This window comes from Mauremys reevesii, linkage group 3 (genome assembly GCF_016161935.1).
Source record: "Mauremys reevesii isolate NIE-2019 linkage group 3, ASM1616193v1, whole genome shotgun sequence".
Lineage (NCBI taxonomy): Eukaryota > Metazoa > Chordata > Testudines > Geoemydidae > Mauremys > Mauremys reevesii.
Genome location: NC_052625.1, coordinates 202,030,734 through 202,048,234, shown reverse-complemented (window position 1 = coordinate 202,048,234; position 17,501 = coordinate 202,030,734). Strand labels below are relative to the sequence as shown.

The window sequence follows — 17,501 nt, the reverse complement described above, 5'->3', positions numbered from 1 at the left end:
ACAAATGCCCAGATTTGGGGAAATTCCCCAGGATAGAGAAGCCCTGGGCAGGTCCCTGTGTGAGGCTGCCCTACAGGACGCAGACAGTGGTCAGCCCTAGGGGGAGATGGGGCGGGGGGGGGGTGTTTGGCAGCTTCCCGCCCACCAATGCCCCATCTGCACATGCGATGGGTGGTGGGCTACAGAGACTTCAGGCCCCAGACTGCAATGCGCTCCCTTGACGCCTACAGCGGCCCTGTGTAGTTTGTTGAGACCACGACTCCCAGCATGCATTGTTCCCGGCTATGAGCCGTCAGGACTGATTTGTGCGCAAGGGATGCTGGGGTTTGGAGTCTCCTTGCCAGCCGCTCTGCAGCCGGCCTCCCAGGCGGTCTTCAGAGCGCATGCGCGGCGGAGGCGGGGCTGCGCTCTGAGTGACCACGCTCACGGAGCGAGCCCAAGTGTTCGCTGGTTGGCGGGTGCGTGGCTGCGGCTCCACCCCTCCGGCTCCTGGTTGGTGTGTGTGCGCCCGAGGCTCCACCCCTCCTCGCTGGTTGGCTGGGCGTTGGCCAATGGGCTGTGTCGCGTGGCCGTGGCGGGAAGTGCGGCGGGGACCGGCCGGGTAGGTCAGCGCGCGGCAGTAACCGCGTCTTTCCCCGGGCTGAGGGGAGCCATGGAGGCGCGGGGCGGTGAGGACCCCGGGGGCCTCCGCTTCGGGAGACCGGGGCCCTGAGCAGCCTTCGCCTCAGAGCGCGGGAGGCTGGTGGCCCGGGGTGGGGCGCTGCTGCGGCGGGGCTGGGCCGTTGGTGATTGAGGGGGCAGGACGCGGAGGAGGGTGATGGCTGGGCCGGGGCGGGCGGGCGGGCAGGATGTGGTGATGGCTGGACCATGGGGAGGGGGCAGGTTCTGGTGATGGCTGGGCCATGGGGAGGGGTTGGGGGGCAGGATCTGGTGATGGCTGGGCCGGGGGGGGCAGGATCTGGTGATGGCTGGGCCATGGGGAGGGGTTGGGGGGCAGGATCTGGTGATGGCTGGGCCATGGGAGGGGAGGGGTTGGGGGCAGGATCTGGTGATGGCTGGACCATGGGAGGGGGGGGGGGGGCAGGTTCTGGTGATGGCTGGGCCATGGGGAGGGGAGGGGTTGGGGGCAGGATCTGGTGATGGCTGGGCCATGGGGAGGAGGGGTTGGGGGCAGGATCTGGTGATGGCTGGGCCATGGGGACGGGGGGGTCTTGCAGGGGAGGGAGGCAGGATGTGGTGATGGCTGGGCCATGGGGGGAGGGGGAGGGATTAGTGCAGACTGGGATGTGATGGTTGGACTGTGGGAAGGTGATCAGGGGCTGGGGTGGTTGGAAGATGAAGAGGGATGGGGGGGATTTCAGGGGCTGGGTTCTGGGGTTGGGAGTCAGGACAATGTTGTGGGGGAGGGGATAGCTGGCACTGCGGTGATACAGTAGGTGCATGAGGCTAGTCAGTGAGGGAGTGGGATTTGGGACTGCAGATGTGGGGAGTGGGTGTAGGGGTTGGTGGGGCTGTTCAGCACCTTTGGAGAGGCAGAGTTGGCAAACCAGCTTTGCCTAGAAGCTGCTGCTCAGGTGATGTCTTCCTCCATTTCTCCCCTACTTGGGGGATGCACTCTGCACTGGGAAGGTCACCTTTCTCTTTACCAAACATTGTTCATTGTGTGCACTGTTAATGCAGCAGTTTAGTTCTGCACAGTGCCATTTTGCAGTGTGGTTGTAGCAAACTATGCAGCAGGACTGTGCTGAACAGTGATTCGTGAAAGCTGTGTCCATGCTCGATTTCTTTCTTAAAATCCCACTGTTGCAACAGGTTTCTGTGTTCCAAGCAACACACAGTAAAATATAGACCACTAAACTAAAGGATCAAACAGAAGCACATGAAGCATTGTGGGTGAGCTGTCAGATTTTTACCAAACTTTCCTTGTCTTTCTCTTTCAGGATTTTGTTGCAGGTGAAAGTCTGAGGATTGTTATGACTTCAAAGACTATTTTTGTCTATTGCCCATTGGGCCACAAAAAGATATGGCTACAGAAGCTAAGTACAGCATTGTACGGGAAGTGGGCCGAGGGAGCTATGGGGTAGTTTACGAGGCAGTTGTCAGTCAAACCAGAAACAAAGTGGCAGTGAAAAGGATGCAGTGTAACGTACCTGAAAATGTGGAACTGGCTTTGCAAGAGTTTTGGGCCCTGCAAAGTGTTCAGAGCCAACATGAGAATGTGATCCAGTTAGAAGAGTGTGTCTTGCAGAGTGGCCAAGTCTTTCAGCCAATCAGCCGCCAGTACAGGAAATCGGATAGTCATCTGCTGCTGATTGAGACCTGTCTGAAAGGGCGGAGATGCATGGACCCCAAGTCTGCCTGTTTTGTGTGGTTTGTGATGGAGTTCTGTGATGGTGGAAACATGAATGATTTTTTGCTGTCTCGCACTCCAGATTCTCAGCTGAATAATAGCTTCATGCAGCAGCTGAGCAGTGCTGTTGCTTTCTTGCACAGAAATCAGATTGTGCACAGAGACCTGAAGTCAGATAATATTCTTATTTCCCATAGCCCTGGAGGTCCTGTAGTAAAGGTAAGAGGGGAATCCTTCTTGCTGCTGCTCAATATATGGGTGAAGTGTTGTGCCAATTGCATTACTTGCACTGAGTTGGTCACTTGGATAACGTTGTAATATTCAGTTTCCTCATTTGTTTCCTTCCCTTTGAACTTTTAGAAAAGGATGGGCAATTCACTTGTATGAGTCTCAAAAAAGAATTTTGGTGAGGGTGTGGGGCAGTCAATTACCTTTTGGCCTCTTCGGAGAATCCTGAGAGCATTTCAGTAGCATCTTTCATGCGCAAGACATTCCCTTAAGAGGAACAATTTAGGGCTAATTCAGTTTTAAACCACTACCTAGCCACTGTGTTCCTGATCAGTGGTGGAATATTTTCTCAATGAAAGCAGCAGGGCACTTGTGATTTCAGTGCAATCACACTGTTGGGTCCAGGACTTACTGGGGCTATCCTTGGTAACACTGAGACTAGAGGGTTGCCACACTAAATGGTAGAGGATAAAGTTGCTTGCATAGAGGGACATTTTAAATACACTCTGGATTAACTGATTGCAACTAACCTTACTATGGTTCCTGCTTTCTGGAACAGATTAGATTTGTCCTTTTGGGGGTATGGGAAGGAAGCATGAAGATATTGAGAATAAGGTCTTCAGAGGCTTATACAGCATCTTCCCTTCCCTTATTGGTGGACCTACAGTCCTTACACACCTGTCAACGCTTCCAATATTGTAGTCTATAGCACTACTTGCTGTTTTGGAAGCAAGAGGTTTTCTTATCTCTTGCTTCATCTGGGCTCCAGCCATGGGTCTTTGTGGTTAAAATGAAGACTGACTAATTCTCTTCCTTACAGAGACAGACTGAAAAAAAAAAAGTCTTTCTCTGGAATAATTCAATGGGAAGAGCAGCTTAGTGGCAAGAAAGTCAACTCACAGTTTACTCCCAATTCCACGGGAGTTCCAGCAGTTAACTCAAGATGGTAGGCCTGTCCCTTGTGGGTAACCCATGTCTTGGCCCTCTAGATCAATACTGGCATATTGCTTTCTCCTTTAGAGCAGCCAAAGGACAAACTGAAGTTTTATTATTCAGTACAGATAATAGTGAATATATTAGAGTTCAGAGCACTCAATATAGCTACCTGCTCAATTGCTGTTCTGTTCATGCCTGTATGCACAGTACAATGATATAGGTAATGATGGTGACCTCCTAATCTCTCCCCTTTTCGTCTATAGGTAGCAGATTTTGGCCTGAGTAAGATATGCCAGGGGAAAGTGAACGTGAACCAGCATTGCTTCTCGTCAGCCTGTGGGTCAAACTTCTACATGGCACCAGAAGTGTGGGAAGGTCGTTATACTGCCAAAGCTGATATCTTTGCCCTCGGGATCATTTTCTGGGCTATGGTAGAGAGGATTACCTTCAGGGATGGAGACTCTGAGAAGGAATTGCTTGGTGAGAATACTTGCTGTACAGCCAGCAATGAGCCCTAATTTATAGATCGTTCTCCTGCCCTATCCCCAGCAATCCTCTAAGCCCTGAGGATCTTTTCTCCCAGGTATAGTCACATCATCACCCTTTTTTCTGGCATAGTATTGGATATGGCTTCCTCTGGAGTCTGTCAACATTTCTCCACATCTCCACCAGAGGTATTGCCAGAAATCCGTAAAGCCCTCTTCCTCTTTCTCCCTACCCCTTTCCTCATGTTGAGTCCGCTTCCTTTGCGGGACTCCCCAATCTTTAAGACCTAGGAGCAACATGTTCAGAGCACATTATCTTAACTTTACTTTTGTTTGAAAGCTTTATTAGACTTTTGTGATCTGTACTGCTTTTCCATTTACAAAAAATGTTTTGAGATAAATGACCAGGAGAAGAGAACTTGTCACCTGGCTTGGGCCATCCATTGAGGATAGGGGGTTGGGAGAGCAGCAGAAATGGGACTAGCTCCAATGAACTTTAATAAACCAACCAACCAAAGAACTCCGAAATAAAACCTCCAAACATATTCCAAAGGAAATCCTGAAACTCAGAGTTAAATTCCATTGGTGAAACATTTTCAGTATATCCACACTCTACAGTCAAGATTCAGCAGCTTTATAGCCATGTCTGCTTTACCAGTGGTTCTCACACTTACTTGATCGTGCCCCCCTTCTTTGTGTCTGTGGTAGTTTATGCGCCCACCTCCTGTCACACCAGTACATATACCGATATATGCGGCAGCGGTGCTTCACTAGAATGAGTTTTGGCTCTTTGTTTTTCACTTGAGTTTTTTTTTCTGTGGCACGAACGAGCCAATGATCCATTGTAATAAGAGCAAAAGCAAAACTGCAGTTGTGGTCCATGCTGACACTTAAATGTGCAAATGGATTAACCTACAAATGGCAATTTGTATAATGCTAGGCAAGCTTAACAGAAATCCATCAAAATGCACAGCGCCATCTGGAGTCAAATGCACAGTGCCATCTGAGAACCTGATATGTCCGGAGGAATCATCTTTGCTAGTTTTTCATTGCTGGGGGTAAAATGTGTGCAGTAAATTCCCCCTCCCCTAAATCTCATGCGTGCCCCCCATCCCCCCCCAAATACATTCTGCACCCCCCAGTTTGAGAACCTCTGCTCTACCTTGTTACCCTTGCTGTAAATCTATCTTTCCTTGAAGATGGGCTGATCTACAGTTGGTACATTTTGTCCTGCTGATAGTGGTGGTATATTTAAAGCCCACAAGGCAAAGGACCCATCCAAAGGATTGTACGGACATGTAAGAAAATAGGTTATGAAGCGGGGAGGGATGTTTAAGTCATCCTTAGTGCTGTGTCTGGCTGAACAAGATTCTACAGGGATAGATGGTGTGTGATTCTAGGAATATATATTGCGACAGAAAATGCGCCTCGAAAGAACAGAATGACAATCTTTTATATGAACATACTAATCAGAGGCATTTCAACTCACACTCAAGGAAGCCCAATATACATAATGTACACATTTTTTTAAATATTGTTATAATTTCAAGTCCCAATAAAGGCATTCAGAGAGAGGCTCCTTTTACTGAGCGGCTGCTTTAAGTTTTCAAAACATAATGGAATTAAGAACTGAGATGGTTCCTTTTCAAAATGCCAAACAGGAAAAAAACGTTTTAGTTCGTGGCTAGAAAAACAGGAAATATTCTGGGGCTGAGACCAAGGCATGAACAGACTTCATTAAAGTTTATTCAATAGCCATCCGCCAGCTCGAGATAAGAGACTTGCCTGGCTAACCTCCATATGCAGATCGGTCATTTATTCAGTGCTTGCTGCGAGGGCAGAGCAGCTTGACTGAGCAGAGTTTCCTTTGCTGTCTCTTTGGAACCCAGCTAATTCACTTTGACCAGTGAATTTATTTACATTTCTGTTCCTTAATTTTGCTGAGGAGAAGCTGTATCCAGCAGACTGGATAAAGGGAAATGGAACATATGGTCATTTATTATTAAAAGTTGTGTTTGACTTAAATAACTGAATCACTATTTGCTCAGTTAACTTTTTTCTAAGTCATATGAACCAAACATAACCTGCCTCTCTCTGTCTTAGAGCTTCCAGTTCTGCTGATGTGGTAAAATTAATTGAAACAGAGTGTAGTAGGGGAAGCTCTTTGCAACAGGCTGTTTTCTTCACATGTGATCCCTATAACCATTTGACAATGTCCTGGGCAGGCCAAATTTAAAAGTGTCTTTCTGTTTCCCTCTGCTTGATGCACACTTGTGCAGAAATGGGGATGTAACAAACTTGATGGTTCCTGTTTTGGTATTGAACTTCTTCTGGGGCTGGTATCTTACAACACTTATCTTGGCAGTAGGCTCTGAAGTTGAGTTTCACATGCTGTGATCTTCTACTAATAAATCTTGTGTTGCTTGTCAGATGGACCTGTGGTGTGGATGAACTTACTCTTGTGAGGATTCTCCTTTTCCCCAATCTGACTTCTCCCTCTTTAAAACTATGCCCAGGAACCTACATCTGTCACGGCAAGCAGCTTATTCCTGTTGGGGAGGCGCTGCTGGAGAATCCCAACATGGAACTGCAAATTCCTCTGAAGAACAAGAAGTCCATGCCAGACGATCTCTGCAGACTCCTGCATGACATGTTAACTTTTAACCCAAAGGAAAGACTGGATGCCTTCCAACTAGAAATTCGAATCAGGAGAATCTCATATGGGAAAAAGCGCCAACGTTCATAGCAGCAGGTTCGTGTCTGTACTGAGGTAATCTCATTTCAAACTTGCAATCCTAGTTTTTGATACTGACCTGATTGGCCTAAATTTCTTTAAATCTAACAGCAGTTCTCTAGTCATTGCTTAGTTTCTTTCAGTTTGATTGCACCCTTCACTGTCAGGATAACTGCTCTATAGGTTCAGTATATTGTATAGCCCTATGAGTGGTAACTGCTCAGCACGCTTATCGGTAATAGAACTGGAGATAAGAAACCAGTGTCAAATTAACCTGTTTCTCCTTAATAAGCACCTGTAATGGGTTTCGCACACATTTGTTACTGTGTGTTACCACATATTTTCCACATGTGGATGCACCTTAAAAGGTGGTGTTTGGCACTCTCTTGGATGTTAGACAAATGTGAGCCAGGTTATATAATGAAAAGTTGACTGTTATGTTAGTGCCAAGAGCACTATCAGATTGGGAGTCGTGCTGTACACAGAGAAAGGTGGGGTTCCTGCCTCAAACTGCTTTTACAAACAGGCCTCAGTCCTGAAACAGAATCTGCTAGAATGTGTCCCTGTGCCCTTCCTGGGTCCCTATGAAAATCATGCTGCTGATTAAGTCTGACTATGCTCACACTTGAAAATTTTGGCCCTAGTCATTGCATGTTGTTGTGACCTTTTTTGTTTTTGAGAATAGACAGTAGCAGCTTTGTTAAAACCTAAAGTGTGTACAGCACAAATTTCAGGAATTCTTTGTCAAATGTTTTGGTGTATTGTAATGAGGTAACAGAAAGCCGTTAATAGGGTGGTGACCAAAACACTTCATTCTGTTGCAAATTACACTAATTCGCTGTCATTTTCTATTTTTAAGTTTGCTATAAGACTATTCTCCATGGCGGACTGCAGAAATGTTAGTTGAAATGAGCAGCAATAGAGATTGATACCAAACTTTATAAGACTATCAGTCACCTTTCTTTTGCCCCCAAAGGGGTCTCTTGCATCTTTTCCTCAGTGATAGAAAACCCCAGCTTTCTTGCTGAAGAATACTGGGCTCTCTCAAACCCACCATGCTGAAGCACAGTTGCCTATGAGGGTTGCTAATAAGTACAGTTTTTCCTTCCTGGAGCTGGGAATCTTTTTCGGGCACCTCTAGCTCATATCAGCCTGAGAAGCAAGTGACCCCCAACCTGAAACTTGTGGTCTAAGGCAGGTTCCCCCCCCCCCCCAAAGCACTGGTGTCAGGCACTGGGTCACCTGACTGATTCAAATTATGATGACTGTTGCTGCGCATCAACAATTTTCTTCAACTGGGTTATGAGGAAAAAAGTTTGAAAACCACTGGAGTTGGGTACCGCCCAACAGTACACTAATTATCAGATCAGTGTTAGATTGTTTACTATCATGACTGTGAATTCTTAAGCTAATGGGGTAGAAGAGCATAAAGGATGCTGTACAGGGGCTCTCAAACTGGAGGTCAGGAGATTATTACATGTGGGGGGGTCAAGAGCTGTCAGCTTTCATCCCAAACCCCTCTTTGCCTCCAGCATTTATAATGTAAAATATATTCAAGTGTTTTTAATTTATAAGATGGGGGGGTCGTACTCAGAGGCTTGCTGTGTAAAAGGGGTCACTAGTACAAAAGTTTGAGAACCACTGCTGTAGAAGATTGGAAACATCATCAGTTTCACATGGCGGTTGCAGTGTTAACAGTAAATCTGGAGACTGAAGTCCTCTCTCTCTCTGAATTGCAGGTACAGCAGGCAGGGCAGTGCGAATTCCCCCACAAAGCCCTATGTGGCTGTCTCAGTCCCCTGCTTCAGCAGTCTCCTCTCAGGAGACAGGGTAGCTCACTTGATGCTTGTTCAATTTTTGACCTCTCTGTTGAACCAGTGCAGTGATGGTTTAGCTATGTAGAAAGTTTTACCCTAGGAATTAGTGTCAAACCACTAACTAGACATCAGATGGTAAAAGATTTCAGTTGTCACCAGTCTGGGCTGGAATTGAAACTGAATCACCCTGCTAACATGTAATCTGAAATAAGGGTTCTTGTTCATTGGAATGCTAGTCTAATTAAGGTGTGGTGATGAGGTCTTTGATTGTCTTCTTCCACAGGTCCTGTATTCCACTGTTACCATCACACAGGCATCCTGACCAATACCTCTGAATTCTCGTTGGATTAATGGTTTGACCCTGATGGAGACTGGTCAGAATAAATCTTGACTGCTTCCCATTTGCCCCAGTGGTTGTATGTAAAGGAACAATTATTTATTTGTATAGTAATTTTAATATGTACGTCCTATATAGATTGCCCAGTTTTTTTAATGGAGTATTGCAGAGTGACCCTTTGCTTGTATAATAGTGAAGAAGGATGTTGGTGACTGGGGCTGCCAACCTTATCAACTCGGTGGCCATGCTCTGAAGTGTCAATTCCAATATGACCTGTCCTTGGTACAGCAGATGAGGATTGTCTTGTGCAGTGTTTAATTAGAGCTTTTCATGTAATTACTTCATTCCATGGTGCTTGGCCATGTAACTAAATGGTGGCTGTTGCTGAAAGAGTGGCATGGTGTAATCTAATCTAATGTTTATCCAAAAACTTTCTAGCAGAAACAGAATATATTTTCATCACAGTAGTTTGTGAATATTCTTGCTTAGCTTAACAGAAATGCATTCTTAAAATAAATACAAAGACTGTTTAATATGTTGTTAGAATGTATGCATCACTATTACCTTAAGTGGTTTAGAGACTGAAGCTGTCTGCTGTGTCAGCTGTTTGTTCCAGCTACTCTGACATGGGAAACGAAAAGGACTGAACTGGAGTACTGGCAGGTCAATAGGGACCCAACCTATTTTCCCCCCTGTCTGAAAATAGTTAACACCTCTGGGATTGATATTTAACTATTTCTAAAAGCCCTTATTTCCAGGAAGGTGACTAAGTAGCCCTGGTTTTCCCTCTAATTCTCTTCTTGCCCTCAGCGCTCTTTTAACTTGTGGTTTGAAGGTGGGCTACAGTATCTTTGGACACAACTGATATTATGGGACAGGAATGTATTGTCAGAGGAAGGTAGAAGAGAGCTCCTCTTTTTGTCTCGATGGACGCTTGTGCCATACAGGAGACCTTGCCAACCCAGGCATGTTGGAAGGGGGTCTTGGGGGAGGAAGCAGGTAACTGATGTGAAGTCACAACAGCACCATTTATGGAGGGAGAACAGTGCTTGGAATTAATGGCAAAAATGTTTGAAATATGTTACAGATTTTTAAAAATTAATCAGATCTCTGGGCCTTGACAGTCTGCTGTGGACACTAGCTATTGCCTGCAAACCAGTCTCCATTCTCTTCCCTTCCCTTCTGCCACAGAGCTGTGACTGCAATATAAAAGCTTCTGCATTCCCTCGTCTTAAAAGTTCGTATAGTAGAACCTTCCCTAGAATATATTCCACACTACTTACTTATTTGATCTGGAAGCCCTAGTGGGCTTCACAGGAAGAAGTGGAGAACTCTCCCTATGGCTTGGTGATGTCTACCTCTGTAAAATGCGGCATTTCATAAATACCTTGCAGACTCAAGTCATCTGAGCTCTAGCTGTGACCATCAAATAACAAATGAATATCCAGTATTAATGGTTAATGATCAGAGCTGCTGCAGGAACATACTCACCCAAAACTCTCCTTTATAAAACGTTTGGAAAAACCTCAAAATCTTTTAACAAACTTAGTGCTGGTGGAAGTTGCTGGCCTGGCAGTTATAGTGAGGTAGCAGTGCAAACTTTTGCTCTACATTCTGCCCTGGACAAGTAGGTTAGCTATAGCAGTGAAAGGAGTTAGTTCTTCCCAGTCGGTTCAGCATTGCTCAGAGGGATACGGTTGGATAGGCTCAAGCAGGTGAGAATGGGAGTCTGAAACTCATTTGTCATCTGGAAATTTTAGATGTATTTTGGAGAAGGTTCTTGTCTCGTTAAAGCAATGAGACTATTAGTAAGTATGCTTTGGCTTTGGTCTGCTCGTCTTCCCATACAATACTGCTCAATTTTACAGCTTGCTGGTGTTGCTGTGGTTTTGTTTCTCAAGTTAGGTGGCTCATTCTACAGCACTAGCTGACTGTTTTTTGCTAACCAGCTTTAGGCTGCAAAATTGTTCAACCTGCTTTACTGAAGAAATTATTCTTTTAAAATGTATTTCTTCTTTCTTAACTCCCACAGCTATTGAAACTGTGCTGTCTGGCTCTCCAATGCCACCTGTTCTTAAAACACGCAAAGTCTGCTAGTCTTGTGGAACCATCATAGTTGAGGAAGAGTCAAACTTTGGAATGTAGACCACAGTTAAGATTACACCAGGCAATAAAACCACTTTGAGGCACTTTAAATGTTTGTGTGGCACAGGGTTGGCTACTCTTGCTTGTTTTATCGTACTTTGTTGATGTTCTCCACAGCCTCTGTTAGAAATACGTATTTGTATGTGTGCGTTTTTGTTACCTCACACTGTGTATGTTAAATTTAATAAAAGGTTTTATACAGACACCTTGTGTCCAAAGCTATTGTTTCAGTGAGCAAAGATAAATGTTTCTCAGCTTTTATTATTTACATGACTAAAAACTAAATGCTCTCGGGGGAGGTTTAGAATTTGCTCTTGGTTACCTGTCTTATGCTCCTGACATGCTTGTTCCTAAAACTCCCTCTCATCTGTGACATAATGTGGTGCTGACAGCAAACAGGGACAATTCTGTAGGGAACAGTCTTGCACTGTACTGAGACTAGATCACCTAATAAATCTCATCCATTTTTACCTTCTATTCTGTCCTACAGAAGGTAGCACTTCTTGAGAATTGAGCCTATAATTGGGGAATGGGCAGAGTTTATATATGGAAGGCACAAACTGAACATGAGCATGGCCTGGAATAAAGAAACTGTATTCTGTAGGGGAAAGGAGGACAGAAAACTGGACCTTCTGAGTTTCTATGCTACCGAAGTTTATCTCTTCAAAGTTAAACTATCGTAGTTTCAAGAAAGCAAAATACAGAAAATCAGCTATTGCCTTCACCTCGGGCCTAATGTATGTATGTCTGTTTATTTGAAACTATTTCCATGACAGACTAGTTCAAAATTCCTTCTCCACATAAAACGTATCTACTTTTGTACTACCTTGGCATAATATGCTTTGGTTATTCTACAGCAAGTGCTTGTGTTAACTTGCACAATCCTGAGAACTGCTGGTCTCAGAACACTTAGGCTTCTCAGTAGGAAAGTTTAGGGACTAAAAGCAATATTAGGGTTACGGTAAGTGAATTCCACTGTGCCTAGTCCCTAGCTCTTAATTACTGAAACTGTTGAGTCCCTTGTAGGATGGCTTCTGTAATATTTAAGTAGTAACACTGGCTAGAGTTAGAATACACAATTGCAAAAAATCCATGGTAATATGTATGAAATGCATTCTTTCAAAAGATTAAAATGCTGGGATTGAATAACAGCTTATACAAAAAGGGAAAAAGTCTATTCAGTCCTGCTAGAAAATGGGAATACCAGAGCAAACACACCCCTGGCAGAAAGTGACCATCTTGTCCCTGACTGAAAACGGCGTGTTGAAATTGGGCCTGACTGCTTCTCAGCAGCTTGAGGCAAATGTGGGAGGGACTTCTGACCTTGCTTTCATGGTATCAGGTACATGAAGCCTGATGCAAACAGTTTCTGGTGCTGGGCATTCTGACTTTAATAACCATTATTACAAACAGCTCTCACTAGGAAAAGTTTTATGCTGAACCCAGGTCTATCTATATCTGCTACAGTTTAAGCTCTTCATAACCATGCGGACTGATAGGGCATCAAAATACTTGCTGTCCCCACTGGTAAGTACTGCCATGATATGCCTCAGAGCTGGAAAATTGTGGGGGGGGTTTTAAAAAAACAGGTGTGGGAGGTTCTGCACACCCTTCTTATATGTGTGGCTCAGCCAGGTATGTCAGAGATGACCCACCAACACTTGACTGATTTCAGGTTAACATATACTGGTGGAGTTCTGCTATCCTACTGTGTGTTTCCATTTCAGTTCCAGAAGTTGTGTAACTCCTCCCTGTAAAATAAGCATCAAGTATGTGTTGGCTTCAGCAACCATCCCCCTGCACTGAGAAAACAGCTCTATAGAGTAACCTCCTATGTAAGTTCTTCCAGCAATGCTGGCCCGGGCAGGATGGACTCAGGTTGGCTGTGGGATGATAGATGCTTTCAAACATGTTATTTTTCAAATGGGACTAGGAAACTATACATGCAAAGAGGTAAGGTGATATGGGAAGAGCTCATTGAAAGGAAGAAGAGTCTTCACTAGCTCCTCTCCCTGGCAGGGAAAGTCAGCCAATGTGATTCCATTTTCTGCTATTGCTCTGGTTTTAAAACTAATCACAGCAACATGTTCACCACCTGTGCAGCTTTCAAAAAAAGAGGAAAATCCCATCATTTCTTCATCCAGAAGGCAAAGGGGACAGTGATGGAGAAAACAAAAGGGCTGCTGCTTTCTAATTCCATCATATACTCACAGTACCTGTGAGATCTACAGCTGCTAGGAAATAGTTGTAATTAAACTCAAAGGGGCAGCTTACCATAGAGTAATGAAAGCTTTTTGGATGCCTGTTGCCAGCATATTATCTACATGCTGCAAAGGGGATGGTTTGAAACTGGATCCAGGAGCTGGTAGAAATAACTGCCTCATCTCAGTGGGGTCTCAAGGGTAAGACACCAGGAACAGATCTCTCCAAGCTGTAGCCAAAGTTTTGGAGTTGGCGAGATGAAAAGTTTGGCAACTTACTTCATGGGTCTGGCCTGTAGCTTTCAAGTCCTTTGGCAGCTACTGCAAGAATTTGTCATAAAAAGCATCAGAGCCAGTTCAACTGTGGTCACTCACTGAAGAACTTTTCTTCAAGGGCTAAGAAAAGCTCCTGAATGTCTTCAGGCTGGAGATGTGAGGGGGTAAGGATCTGAGATAAGCTTATGGTTTTTAATTTCCTGTCCTTCATGTGTGAAGTGGAGCCAGTATGATTTGTGGACTATATCAAGCAGAATTTTTTTTGCAGTGGGTTGTAGCCAGAACAAGTAGGCTGTAATATCTTCACCCCTGCTTTACATACAGAGGGGGGGAATGGATCAAACCAAATGCTAGAGGAAAATTCAGTAGATGAGTCTCTGCTCGCTTGAAGTAGTGCTGCTATGGGACACAATGCTCTTACAGGTGCTGGCAGTTGAGGAGAGGTAAAACAGATTCTTACCTTGGGTAGTTTTTGAAAACACCCCAGCATCTTTTACAGCAATAGGGATGTTAGGTCCAGTGTCCTTAGCTAACTACAGTTAGTCTCCCTGATTGGCCATAGCAGTTTAAACTGGCTACACTATTCTTCCTGTCCTCAACTGTTGCAGTTGTTTTCACAGGATATAGTAACACTATGAGGAGTCCTTGTGGCACCTTAGGGACTAACGAATTTATTTGGTCATAAGCTTTCATGGCTATAACCCACTTCAATCAGCAGAGTTGGATCTGATGAAGTGGGTTATAGCCCATGAACGCTTTTAGTCTCTAAGGCGCAACAAGAACTCCTAGGTGTTTTTGCTGATACTGCCTAACGGTAACAGACTATCCTGTAGCTACTGTATTCCACTATCCAGGAGGCTGGAGTTCTATGGTGGGTGACATGATCCAGCTACGTTCAAGGGGTTTACAAAGCACAGTGCAGCCATTTCTGTGAGCACAATGCTAAGGAACATTTCAATGCTGCAGTATCGTTCTGATGAATGAGGTAGCACTTTAAAATGATGTTAACAAGCTTGCACATTTCCACTATCTTTCTGTCAATCTCTGTTACTCTTTCAAGAGCCTTCTTGCTGCTAATTGATTTCTCCAAGGCTTTTTAAAGTTGAATGTGGCAATTGCCTCTCTTCTAAGCAGCACCAGTCTTCGCTTCCTTTCAAAGAGCTGCAGGAGTGGAGAACTTGAATTGAATTTTCTTTCTATTTAAAAATAATTATGTAAAGCTGCAGCCACTAGTCTCTCTTTACAGCAGTACCTATTTGCCAGCACGCAGGCCCCTGTTTTGTGCCATAGTCCAATATCTGCCCTCCCCAGTCAGCCACGACACCAGCAGACACCATAGGCTGATAGTTAAGAGAGAATAGCAATAGGTGCTTCCATAGTGGTCATACAGAGAGATTTTTAGAGCAGGAGCAGATACATTTTAAAAAAAGATTCTGGTTTTAAGTGAATGAGAAGTCAAACTCATTTCCCATGACTTAGCGGTAGTAGGAGAGAGTGAGAAAGTTTTACCAGGGCTATAGGCTTCCGTAGCTGCTTTTTAGAGGTCAGGTCACACACGCATGAGTGCTACGGCCTTGTCTACAGGAGAAAATTGCACCACTCTAACTTAAATAGTTTTTTAAATCATTTTAGTTTAATTGGTGCAAGCCCCTGTTTGGATACGCTGATTTCAGGGTAAGAATGTCTTCCTACAGGTTAGCATCAGTTCACTAGGCATCTGTTTAAGTTAAGCCAAAATAGACCACCAAACTGAAAATAAAACCATTTAAGTTAAACCAGTGCAACTTTCTAAGTAAATTTAACATCAGTCAGCAAGAGAATGTGTAAAGAGTGGTGTCGCCCAGGGATCTGTACTAGGCCCAGTCCTATTCAACGTATTAATAAATTATCTGAAAAAAGGAGTGAAGTGGCAAAATTTGCAGATGATATAAAAATATTCAAGATACTTAAGTCCCAGGCAGACTGTGAAGAGCTACAAAAGGATCTCTCAAAACTGGGTGATGGGGCAACAAAATGGCAGATGAAATTCAGTGTTAAATAATGCACACTGGAAAACATAATCCCAACTCTACATATAAAATGATGGAATCTAAATTAGCTGTTACCACTCAAGCAAGAGATCTTGGAGTCATGGTGGATAGTTCTCTGAAAACAGCCACTCAATATGCATTGGCAGTCAAAAAAGTGAACAGACTGTTGGGAATCATGAAGAAAGGGATAGATAATAAGACAGAAAATATCATATTGCCCCTCTATAAATCCATGGTATGGCCACATCTTGAATACTGCATGCAGATTTGGTTGTCCCAGCTCAAAAAAGATATATTGGATTTGGACAAGGTTCAGAAAAGGGCAACAAAAATGATTAGGGAGATGGAACAACATCCATATGAGGTGAGATTAGTAAGACTGGGACTTTTTCAACTTGGAAAAGAGATGACTAAGGGGGGAGATTATAGACGTCTATGACATCATAACTGGTGTGGAGAAAGTAAATAAGTGTTATTTACTTCTCATAACACAAGAGCTAGGGGGGGTCACCCAATGAAATTAATAGGCAGCAGGTTTAGAACAAACAAAAGGAAGTATTTTTTCACACAAAACACAGTCAACCTGTGGAACTCTTTGCCAGAGGATGTTGTGAAGGTCAAGACTATAACAGGGTTCAAAAATGAACTAGATAAGTTCATGGAGGATAGGTCCATCACTAGCTATTAGCTAGGATGGGCGGGGATGGTGTCCCTAGCCTCTGTTTGCCAGAAGCTGGGAGTTGGCAGCACAGTGACATAACCTCAGAACAGAGACGAACTGCAAGGGAAGTTGGAGGAGGGGCAGAAAAGGCAATAGGGACTGAAATAGGAGAGGGGAGGCTGCCCCAAACCCTCAGTGACACCCTGGCTCCCACTACCCCTGTTAAAGCCACTTCCAGGGCTGCGTAAGGGATGCTGACGGGAAGCATCTGTGTACAAGCTTGCTCTGCATCTGTCCTGCACAATAATGGAGGTAGGATGACTAGGCAGCAAGTGTGAAATATTGGGACGGGGTGGGGGGTAATAGGAGCCTATATAAGAAAAAGACCCCCAAAACTGGGACTGTCCCTATAAAATCGGGACATCTGGTCACCCTAAATGGAGGGCTTCATTCACAAAAGTTGTTGAATAAGCCAACCTTCGTCACCTGCAGTAACTCCACCCAGTAGCTTTAAAGGTGAAGTTTACAGATTTGAAAATAACCTGCATGTAGTCAAATAAGCTGATTACAGGGTTTGCACAAAATGCCACATGGAGCTGGACACACAACCTGGCAGTGAGACATCTGCCACTGCCCTGCAAAAGTACCTGTGGGCTCAACTGCAGCTGAGGGGCCCCCCCGCTGCACATGAGGTGGGAGATCTCCAGAGTTCGGTCCCTCTTAAAGCCAGCAAGAGGGCAGATAGAGTTTCACGGGGAAGAGACAGGACTGAGACAAGACCTGAATTTCTAGAAGAGAAAAGCAAGCAGGTCCAGGACTATAAATATAGCTTGGAAGTGGAAGAGCCATCAACCCTTTCAGGCCTCCTTTCAATATTACAACACTGCAGAAAAGGGCACAATTGTATTCCTCCTGCCCTATGTGGAACATTCCTGTGAACTCCCTCGCTGAGCCTTCTACCCTTATGGGTGTGTTGTTTCTTCTTTGGCTGGTGCTAGGAAGTGGGGAAATGTCCTCCCTGACCTAGCCAGAAAGAGGGGGCTAAAATTAATACAGAAGCACGCATGACTGGCTGCTGCCTCACCCTGCTTGTGTTTAAAAAAATAAATAAAAATGCAACCTGAGTTTACATTAGCTGTCCCTTAAGAAAATGCAGCAGCTTTTGTAAGTTTTTCTTTAATGAGATTTCCTGACAACCTCTTAGCTTTGGGAGACCTCAAGAAGTGGCTGCAGCATCTGTGAAAGGCTGCTGAGCTGCAGCACAGTGAATTAGCAATAGGGTGTGTGTGTGTGTTTCTTCA

At 44.6% G+C, this 17,501-nt stretch overlaps 1 protein-coding gene across 4 annotated transcripts; it reads left to right on the top strand.

Annotated features, from left to right (window-relative positions):
• The first annotated feature begins 467 nt into the window (after window positions 1-467).
• LOC120402351 (serine/threonine-protein kinase PDIK1L-like) lies at window positions 468-11,237 on the top strand. Of its 4 annotated transcripts, XR_005597159.1 has the most exons (6): window positions 601-668; window positions 1,941-2,569; window positions 3,778-3,994; window positions 6,516-6,751; window positions 8,834-8,966; window positions 10,920-11,237. XR_005597159.1 is itself a non-coding variant. In XM_039532932.1 (5 exons), exons 2-4 carry the CDS (start codon window positions 2,024-2,026, stop codon window positions 6,743-6,745), a joined length of 993 nt encoding a protein of 330 aa, XP_039388866.1. In that variant the 5' UTR covers window positions 468-601; window positions 1,941-2,023; the 3' UTR covers window positions 6,746-6,751; window positions 8,834-11,237. The 4 variants fall into 4 exon arrangements, 3 of the variants coding, with proteins under 3 accessions (XP_039388866.1, XP_039388869.1, XP_039388868.1); XM_039532932.1 differs by having other exon boundaries at window positions 468-601; window positions 8,834-11,237; XM_039532935.1 differs by having other exon boundaries at window positions 6,516-6,769; window positions 8,834-11,237.
• The last annotated feature ends 6,264 nt before the right edge of the window (window positions 11,238-17,501 follow it).

Coding starts and splice junctions, on each gene's coding strand:
- LOC120402351 (XM_039532932.1), top strand. CDS start 2,024: ATGGCTACAGAAGCTAAGTACAGCATTGTACGGGAAGTGGGCCGAGGG. Junction 2,570..3,777: donor CTGGAGGTCCTGTAGTAAAG/GTAAGAGGGGAA, acceptor TTTCGTCTATAG/GTAGCAGATTTTGGCCTGAG. Junction 3,995..6,515: donor CTCTGAGAAGGAATTGCTTG/GTGAGAATACTT, acceptor AACTATGCCCAG/GAACCTACATCTGTCACGGC.